At 38.1% G+C, this 9,711-nt stretch overlaps 1 protein-coding gene across 15 annotated transcripts; it reads left to right on the top strand.

The window, feature by feature from the left end:
• The first annotated feature begins 4,120 nt into the window (after positions 1-4,120).
• On the top strand, positions 4,121-8,441 carry LOC137720393 (transcription factor TGA1). Of its 15 annotated transcripts, none has more exons than XM_088699315.1 (10): positions 4,121-4,476; positions 4,654-4,757; positions 5,533-5,692; positions 5,795-5,869; positions 6,322-6,381; positions 6,467-6,544; positions 6,647-6,710; positions 6,804-7,084; positions 7,510-7,737; positions 7,826-8,441. In XM_088699315.1, exons 3-10 carry the CDS (start codon positions 5,534-5,536, stop codon positions 7,967-7,969), a joined length of 1,089 nt encoding a protein of 362 aa, XP_088555441.1. In that variant the 5' UTR covers positions 4,121-4,476; positions 4,654-4,757; position 5,533; the 3' UTR covers positions 7,970-8,441. The 15 variants fall into 15 exon arrangements, with proteins under 15 accessions (XP_088555441.1, XP_088555435.1, XP_088555430.1 ...); XM_088699309.1 differs by having other exon boundaries at positions 4,203-4,476; positions 5,530-5,692; positions 6,644-6,710; XM_088699304.1 differs by having other exon boundaries at positions 4,206-4,476; positions 4,635-4,757; positions 5,530-5,692.
• Positions 8,442-9,711: the final 1,270 nt, after the last annotated feature.

Raw genomic sequence — 9,711 nt, 5'->3', positions numbered from 1 at the left:
TTTGTCTTTTATTTTAAGCTTTATGAAAAGCCCAAAACATAGACCGCAGATGTGAGGGAAGCGCGATGGTATGAGAGGGAGGATGAGGAGAGAAGTTGAGGCACTACTGCATCTTCTTTTTGCATCGCCTTTCAGTGCCTAAATCGCAATGGGAGGGGAAGAAGCGGAAAATCGAGACTGTGAAGAGAGAGAGAGAGAGAGAGAGAGAGAGAGAGAGAGAGAGAAAGAAGAGGGAGTAAGGGAAAGAGAGAGAAAGAGAGGATATGATAGCTGGGAGATGAATGAAAGGTTATGATGACTTAGGGTTTGAAACTTTGACTAGAGTTTGGGCTTGGTTGACAGTTTCGGTTTGGTTTTTGGGTTTCCATAGTTTTAATGTCTTGTAATACTAATTTCTAGTGGCAATATGATATGTTCATTTTATAGGACATGTCGTTTCCCTTTGTGGTTTTGCTTCAATAAACTTTTATTTTGGTGGTGCACTGGAGTATACAATATCTATAGCTTTTAACTATCAGATATTTTAAATTTTGATAAAAAAAATTTAGGGTAAAGTACAAAAAACTACCTCAACTATTGGTGTTACGACACTTTCATACCTCATCTTTTAAAATTGACAATGTCATACCTCATCTTACAAATTTGTGTCAATGTTATACCTTCCGTTAGTTTGACCATTTATTTCTCAATTAAATGTTGATGTGCCTTGATTCGGGACCCATTTTTTATTAAAAAATTATTAAAAACTAAAAAAAATGATTTAATATTTTTTAAATATTAAAATAATAAAGAAAAGTTATTAAAAAAAAAAAAAAAAAACCAACATCACAACATCAGTTCGTCCCCTTCCCCCCTTCTCTCTCTTCTCCCCATCTTCATCTTCTTCCCCTTTTTTGCAACTGCAACCTAGAAAAAAAAAAAAAAAAACCAATTTGTTTTCCTCGCTCCCCACCCTCTCTTCTCCCCGCACCTACTCTCCGCACCCAACCTCCCCACCTTCGCACCCACCCTCTGCACCCAACCTCACACCCATTACCTGCAACCCAAAAAAAAAAAAAAAAAAAACCCAGAAAAAAACGTAGATCCCGTTGAGGTGGAATCGGGAAACCTTCGCCAGGCTGATTCCGAAAGTTGAGAACCTGTGCACGGAGAAAATGGGGGGGGAATGGGTATGTCGGGAAGAGGGTGGGTGCGGGGGGACGGACGAACTGGGTTTTTTTTTTTTTTTTTTTTTTTCTCTTCCTTCTCTCTTCTTCTTCTTGTTTTTCTTTTGCAGGTGGGTGGGTGGGTAATGGTGGGGGGAGGGAGGACGAACTGAGTTTCCCATTTTTTTTTTTTCCCTTCTTCTTCTTCTTCTTAGGGTTGGGTTGGGGTTGGTTTTTTTATTTTTTTTTCCTTCTTCTTCCTCCTCCATCTTTCTGGGTTGCAGGGGGTTGGGTTTGTGGTGGGGGGAGGGGGGACGAATTGGGTTTGGTTTGGGGTTTTTTTTTTTTTTTCTCTTCTTCTTCTTCTTCCTCCTTCTTCTTTCTGGGTTACAGGAAGATGGGGAAGAGAGAGAGAAGGGAGGGATGAAAGGAGAGGTTTATTTTTTATTTTTTTATGTACTTTTTTTTATTATTTTTATTATTTTAATATTTAAATAATATTAAATGATTTTTTTTGTTTTTAATAATTTTTTATTAATTTTTTAACAAAAAATGGGTCCCGGATCAAGCCACGTCAGCATTTAACTGAGAAATAAACGGCCAAGCTAACGGAAGGTATAACATTGACACAAATTCTAAAGATGAGGTATGACATTGTCAATTTTAAAAGATAAGGTATGAAAGTGTCGTGACATCAATAGTTGAGGTAGTTTTTTGTACTTTACCTAAAAATTTAATGATTTAAATGTCCGAGATATCCTATAGTAGGAAGCACCAAAAATATCCATTGTAGTATTCATGTCTGCCATGTAGTTCTTTCTGTAAAGCTTTAGCTTTATGTTAACACAAAGTCCTTTTCGCCCCCATTATATAATGTATAGTCATAACCTACTAGTATAGGCCTCTTAAATAAGTCCACTAAACACCCACAAGAATAATGGTCCAAATACCAGGCCCACAACATCAACCCAAAAAGCTCTAACATCGAGCATTGTGCCTTGAGTGATCGAAAACACTACAAGCAAAACGATTGACTTGAACATGACAAATATATAGCATACATTCTTAGTGGACATAACTCATTCCTTTGGGGTGGACCACTTAAATCCTATGGTTTTAATTTTCCCAACAAACTCTCTCCCACCAAGGTTGATCGTGCTTGTCCTTTGTTGACGTCACCATATTTGAGCGTTAACACATTACATTGTCAAATAGGTCGTGGCACTTATGTACTTGATTTCAGGGCATGGCAATTCACCCTTACACATTAGTTGGTATTGAAAATTTGAAATAATTTGTTACTCTACTGTTTATTTAATTAGGAGTTGGCATTGTTCGGTTTAGTCCGGTTCACCTCTCAAAGTGGTACTGGAAACCAAAAAAATTAAGGTTTAGTCCAGTTCGATTCTTATCAATATTAATAAAAAAAAACCCGAATCATACCGGACCAGAATGTTTCAGGTCTAATTCGGTTTCCAAACAGTTCTGGGCCTTAGCTCATTTCATTTGCCTTTTATTTTAAGCTTTATGAAAAGCGCAAAACATAGACCGCATATGTGAAAGAAGCATGATGGTCTGAAAGGGAGGATGAGGAGAGAAGTTGAAGCACTGCTGCATCTTCTTTTTGCATCCCTTTCAGTGCCTAAATCGCAATGGGAGGGGAAGAAGCAGAAAATCGAGAGAGATAGAGAGAGAGAGAGAGAGAGAGAGAGAGTAAGGGAGAGAGGGAGATGGAGAGGGGGAGAGAGAGAGAGGATATGATAGCTGGAAAGATGAATGAAAGGTTATGATGACTTAGGGTTTGAAACTTTGACTAGATTTTGGGCTAGGTTGACAGTTTCAGTTTGGTTTTTGGGTTTCGTAGTTTTAATGTCTTGTAATACTAATTTCTAGTGGCAATATGATATGCTCCTTCATTTTATAGGACAAGTCGTTTCCCTTTGTGGTTTTGCTTCAATAAACTTTTATTTTGGTGGTGTTATTTTGGTGGTGCACTGGAGTATACAATATCTATAGCTTTTAACTATCAGATATTTTAAATTTTGATAAAAAAATTTAACGATTTCAATGTCTGAGATATCCTATAGTAGGAAGCACCAAAAAATATTCATTGTAGAATTCATGTCTACCATGTAGTTCTTTTTGTCGAGCTTTAGTGCATGGCCTGAAAATTGAAATTGATTTTTTTTATTTTTTGAACAAACGATATTATCTACATATTCTACACTAAGAGGGAGATGATAGGTTTACCTCATAATGAGCTAATAATAATGTGGTTCAATTTCACCTTTAATGATAATCGAGTCTAATATCTCTTACTTATAAAAGAAAATAAATACTATTAAACCGTTGTATTAAGATATGAAAATTGAAATTGAAATAGTGAGAAACAAAGTATGAATATTGTTGTTGCCGTTACTGTTCCCACTCTCAAAAAGGTTCAAACCCCAACATCAAAGTCAAAACCCAAATTAGAGACAAATTAGACAATTACAATTAGACAAGGGCACGCAAAGCCGACCCCACTTCCAAAAACTGCCACTCCATTCCCGCGATTATCAACTCCCCTCACTTCCTCTACGCCCTTGTTCACGCCTCTACATGGCGCGTTTACATCAAACGCCCTCCGAACCCAAAGCTCTCCTCAAACAAACCGGGAATACGACGCGACCGGACACTCTTGTTGTGCGTAGTTAGGCCAAAAGTGTAGGCTATGAGAGACGTAAGAGAGCCATCCACCTGGTGCGCACATTAGCGGTGGGTGGGGAGAAATTTTTTATTGTGACAGGAATATAAGTGATACATTATTTGTTTTTGTATAAGTGGTGAGAAATTTTATTTTTTAAATTATTAACTTTTTAACACACAAATCCCATAATTTGTATAATGATACATAATATACCACCTCGTATATCGATTATATTAAAAAAATCTTTCGTGGGTGGGATATATTATTTTGGGAGGATGAGGATTACGACTCTCGTTCGTTGATCTTAATCTTTGACAACACACACTCTGTTCTGTTTAACACCCACATTCACACTAGCTCTCAGACGGCAGAGAAAGAACACAAATATTAATTGGTTTTAAATATTATATGGGAAAGTTGTTTTTATTTATTTTATATTCTAAAAGAAAGTGAGAATTTTTTTGTTGGAAAAAGAAAAGGAAATATATTAAACGAGGAATTGGCCAGGAGACTCTAAATGCCAAAACAATGGTGAATAATAATATTGAATGAAAATAATGAGCACATGAATTTATATAAGCAGGATGGAGGAGGGAGTGGAGCAGTGATTTGAAGCATTAGAGGAAGCAACGAGTTGCAAAGGTGAATGATGGATAAGTGATTGCGAACATATTTATTTACTGATGAGTATGTTAAAGAAAGATTGAATTAGAATAATAGGGGGATTAGAAGGTTTGAAAATGGTGTCTATTTTATTATAATAAGCTGTCGTTCTCTCTCTCTCTCTCTCTATATCAAAGTCGATGATGGGACTTGCAGAGCTGAGACTGTCGACCGAGATCAGCAACAGCAGCATCAGCAGCAGCTAGAGCGAGGGTTTCCGATTCAACTTCCGATTGCTCTGCTTCAGTTTCAGATATTCAGTGAGTTTCTGATCCCCTTTTGTTTTTTTTGTTTTTGTGGGAAGGAAGAAGGGGGAAGTGGGAAGAGATGTTTGGTTTCTGAGAATAGGGAGCAGAAGAAGAAGAAGAGAAGTAAAGCAACTAGTTTGTTTGTAGTTGTTGTTGGGTTGACTTAATTAGTATTGTGTCTCAATCTCAAAATATACGCCGTCCTTCCACCTCTGCCTGCTTCTTCCATCTCTCTCTCTCTCTCTCTCTCTCTCTCTCTGTTCATGTGTTGTGCAGTTTCAACGCATGATACAATATTTTATATGGTATATTTTTCGACAACCTTTCGCTTCGTTTCTGTGCTTAAAGTATAGGAAACCATGATGCTTCTCAAAGCTTCAAGTTATTCCATCGTTTTATATGTCTGTGTGTGTGTGTGTGTGTGTGTGTGTGTGTGTATCACCTTAGCAACTCTACACGTGATAATTTCTTCAGAAGCTACGGATACTTCTCTGAGCTTCCGTCCCATCGGAGTTTTGGGATATACTTGTTTCTCTCTATCTTTTATCAAATTGTAATGCAGCTGTCTTTTGTTTTACTAGTTAGTAATTCCAGTATACTATTACTTACGTTTGAATTCGTATACATATAGACCTTATTTTAGATGGATATCGGTTTTGGCATATCGATCGAGATTATAGAAATCTGGTTTTCCAACTTCCCTCTCTCCGAAAAATCTTGGAGGTGTTGCTGACCACATGCTTTTATATGTGTGAAATGTTCATTGGGTTTCTTCCATTGCCAGTAGCATGAATTCTCCATCCACCCAGTTTGTCACCTCAAGAAGGATGGGAGTGTATGAGCCTATCCACCAAATTAGCATGTGGGATGAAAGCTTTAGGAGTAGTGGCAATTTTAATGCCTCGGCATCCATGATACTGGATGAAGACATTAAACTAGATAATCAGGTGAACTTTTGCAATTTATGCTTTTTGTTCTTGTTTCCTGGCGCACGTACGCCCATGTTGGTCTGTTTTCTCAACTCTTTTGTTGTCATTGGATTTCTCCAGTCAGAGGACACTTCCCATGGAATTCTGGGACCTTCTAGCAAGTATGACCCAGAAGCAACTAAACCTACGGACAAGGTAAGAACTCCGGAATTCTGCTTCACGCTCATGGTGACCTATTTTCTTTCTTTAACAAAGCATGTAGGTAACTGTACTGCCAGCATCGCTTCTGACTCTTCGCTGATGATTCTTCTTTATGATATATAAATTTCATTTCGATATATGCCCACTTCATAATTTGTCATGATCTGTTGTCATCTTTTTTGCACGTTGTCAAGAAATACACATTTACAGATCAAGATTTTTTAAAAGTTTGATGAATGAGTGTCACAATATAGGTTAAGAGGTGGAATGACCTGCAATTCCTCTTTATTGTCATGCTTGTTTTGTTAATGTTCACGATTTCGGAGATTAGTCATGCTTCATGAATGGAGAATGAGATTAGTGAAGTGTTAGTTGAAGTAAAATTCATCATGGTAGCTAGTGCTTTCACACCAGCAGCTTAGACATTATTTGTGTCGAATATTTAGGTACAAAGACGTCTTGCACAAAATCGGGAGGCTGCTCGTAAAAGCCGGATGCGAAAGAAGGTAGGAAGTGTACTACGTATTTGAAAGGATATCATACATGCAAGTAGTGATACAATAGACTAATTTTATGAGTTTTCCTACACAGGCCTATGTTCAGCAGTTAGAAACAAGTCGTTTGAAGCTTGTTCAATTAGAGCAAGAACTTGACCAAGCAAGACAACAGGTCGGTAGGAGATTACCTTGCTTTTATGTAATTACAATTTATTGATTGATTTCGATGAAAAAAAATAATTGATATAACTTCTCTCCTGGTAAATTATAGCAGGGCGTGTATATTGGCGGTGGACTGGATAGTAATCCTCTTGGATTTTCTGGCACCATAAACTCAGGTTTATTTGTTAGTATGCTTTCTGCTATATCTTCATTGTGTTGTGTCATTGCCTTTATTACAGGTCCTCGTATTCTAAAATTCGAAACTCCAGGTTCTGCAGGCGTAACAACATTTGAGATGGAGTATAGACATTGGGTGGAAGAACAAAACAGGCAAATTTGTGAACTGAGGACTGCTTTGCACGCTCATATAAGTGATGTGGAGCTTCAATTCCTTGTGGATAGTGGCATGAATCACTATTTTGAGCTTTTCAGCATGAAATCAACTGCTGCGAAAGCCGACGTTTTCTATGTGGTATCCGGGGTGTGGAAAACATCAGCTGAACGGTTTTTCTCGTGGATTGGAGGGTTTCGCCCTTCAGAGATTCTTAAGGTAATCTATGTTTGGGTGAGGGACTTTCAAATCCCATGAGAGCAGACCTCAAACTGTGAGATAGGCCATTTTTAGTAAGGAACGGACCTCGAACTGTTAGATAGAGGGGATTAGAGGGATTTGGAAATCACTCCTTGGAATGATCATTTACAGATCTCTCGTACATGTCTTTGCAAGTCTCATTACTAATCTCCTATAACTAACATTTTGTGGTTCATGTCCTTGCAAGTCTCATTACTAATCTCCTATAACTAACATTTTGTGGTTCATTTGTTACTTACTTGGCCTCAATCTCTTGGGATTTGGAAATCCCTCGCCAAAACATGACCTTACTGTTCTATTGGACATCCCTCAATGCTTTGAACAATTTCATTTGGCGTATTTTTTCAACACTAAGTTCCAGAATTTGAGTATATTTATTGCAGGTTCTTCAGCCTCACCTTGACCCGTTGACAGACCAACAAGCTTTGGATGTTCACAACCTTAGACAATCATGTCAACAAGCAGAAGATGCTCTTTCGCAAGGTATGGATAAACTCCAGCACACTGTGGCCGAGACTCTGGCAGCTGGTCAACTGGACGAAGGCAGTTATGTCCCGCAGATGGCCAATGCCATGGAGAGATTGGAAGCTCTCGTGAGCTTTGTGACCCAGGTAATGTTATATGCCACCATCCAACTGTTTCCTGTTGGAGTTTTATTATTCCATGTTTTCTGACTAAATGATATTTTTACCCAAACAGGCTGATCATATTCGGCGGGAGACCTTACAGCAGATGTCACGCATCCTCACAACCCGCCAGGCTGCTCGAGGCCTTCTTGCCTTGGGAGAGTACTTCCGAAGCCTTCGGGATTTGAGCTCGCTCTGGGCTACTCGTCCCTCATGAGCCTGCCTAATTTTGGCATCAAGAGCATTCAAAGTGATGAGGCTCAGTATATCAGCAGGATAATCACCACCAGAAAAGAAACCAGAGGTGCTTTGGATAATGTTGTTCCATACATATCAGGACATAACATAATCCAAGCTGCTGAAAATTTTCAAGCAGCATCCCATATTTTCAGAAGTTGTAAATATGGATGGCCATTTTGTCTGCACGAAACTTGTACGTAAATAAGTTCATTTTTGATGTCTGTATACATTAGAAAACGAGATTTATAGAATATAGGATTTGAGTATCGACGGAACTGGATCATGTAAATTCTTCTTTGAGGGTTCCTCTGTATTTCAAACGGGTGACATGTACACCGTTAGTGAGGTTATCGTTGTGCTTTGAACATGGACGGTCTTGTTCTGGAAAGGTGGTTAAAGTTGGTCTTATTAGTACTTGTTTGATATATATATTGATGCCATTCACCTGATGATGGACATTTATTTCCAGTAGGATGGGATGCTCATTTTCAGGTACGTTGTCGAAATTTTCGGATGAGTGCAGGCATCGGAAAAGAAATTTTCTACTGGCACTAGTGTGAGCAATCAGAGCTGTAAGCGAGAGCAAACAAATTTCCGGTGTTCTGGCAAAGGTGGCTGCAGAACTGGAAGCTCCAACAGCGGACAGGAGCTTTTCTTTTCCATATATAGGTTCTTGGCTGCAAGGCTGTCCTCGCTTCATATTTGCTACGGGCCAACTAGAAAAATCATGTCACGTTTTGTAGCTGAGAAGCAAATTTTCGAAGACCTTTCTTTGGATCATGTGAACCCATATTTCTTTCTTATTTGACGAAAATGTACTTGTAAAATAATAACATCTAAAATTAAGGTCAAAAGCCTCACACGCTGACGATGAATGGGGGGCTTTGGCTGAAGAATCTCCGATGCCAAAGTTAGAATTATGAAGAAAATGTATTTAGAAGTTTGTGGGTAGCAAATGGCTTAGCACTTTAGTGGGATAATAGGGGTATTTATAGGAGGGTGACCAGCTCTATTGGTGGAGGAATGGCAGGCCATATATGGTGGTAATTGGAGAATAATTGCAAGATATTATGTGAAATAATATAATAATATCTTGCAATTAACATGGCAATTATTCGTAAATTAAATAGGAAGTTTTGGGAGTTACCTTTTGAATAAAATGAATAAGAGATTGATGAGGATTAATGAGAGGGAGTTGAATAAAAGGAAAACTAATGAAAATGACTTGAAAACTTTGAATTTTAATGATAATGATAAAATAAAGGGTAAAGTGAATAGTATCAGGATTGACTTTTCAGTGTAAAAATATGGTTTTTCGTTAAAGTGAAAAGTATCGTGGGCTTTTCGTTAAAACTTCCTTGAATAAATACTATATTGATCACCTTTGACTCTTTCTTGATTGAGTCGTTATTGTCTGTCCCGATGTGTCTTGAGGGTAATTTTGTCCTTCTTACCCAAAAGTCCACGTGTCACCTCCATAATTTTTGGATTATTTTTGGCTCCACAAATGCGCCCACATCTACTGGGTTACTGGCAGGAAAGGGTAGTAGGTGTAGATATCTTCCTTTGCTTTAGGAAACATAAGATTTTTTCCCATTTTGATGTAGATTCCCACTTTGATTGGAAAGTAGATCATTCTAGGAAAGAGAAATAAATTGCTTCCAAAGTCTATTTAAGTCTACCTTAAGCAGATGATTAAATTAACTTCAAAGAGCAATT

Source organism: Pyrus communis, chromosome 1 (genome assembly GCF_041283825.1).
Source record: "Pyrus communis isolate YQ-2024b chromosome 1, ASM4128382v1, whole genome shotgun sequence".
Classification (NCBI taxonomy): Eukaryota; Viridiplantae; Streptophyta; class Magnoliopsida; order Rosales; family Rosaceae; genus Pyrus; species Pyrus communis.
The sequence above is the reverse complement of the archived record's forward strand: the minus strand, read 5'-3'. Positions and strand labels throughout refer to the sequence as shown.

Excerpts from the sequence above, each read along its gene's own strand:
- LOC137720393 (XM_088699285.1), top strand. The coding sequence starts at position 5,031 with ATGATACAATATTTTATATG. Across the intron at positions 6,545-6,643 it reads TTGACCAAGCAAGACAACAG|CAGGGCGTGTATATTGGCGG; the intron begins GTCGGTAGGAGA and ends GGTAAATTATAG. Across the intron at positions 6,711-6,803 it reads TTCTGGCACCATAAACTCAG|GTTCTGCAGGCGTAACAACA; the intron begins GTTTATTTGTTA and ends TCGAAACTCCAG.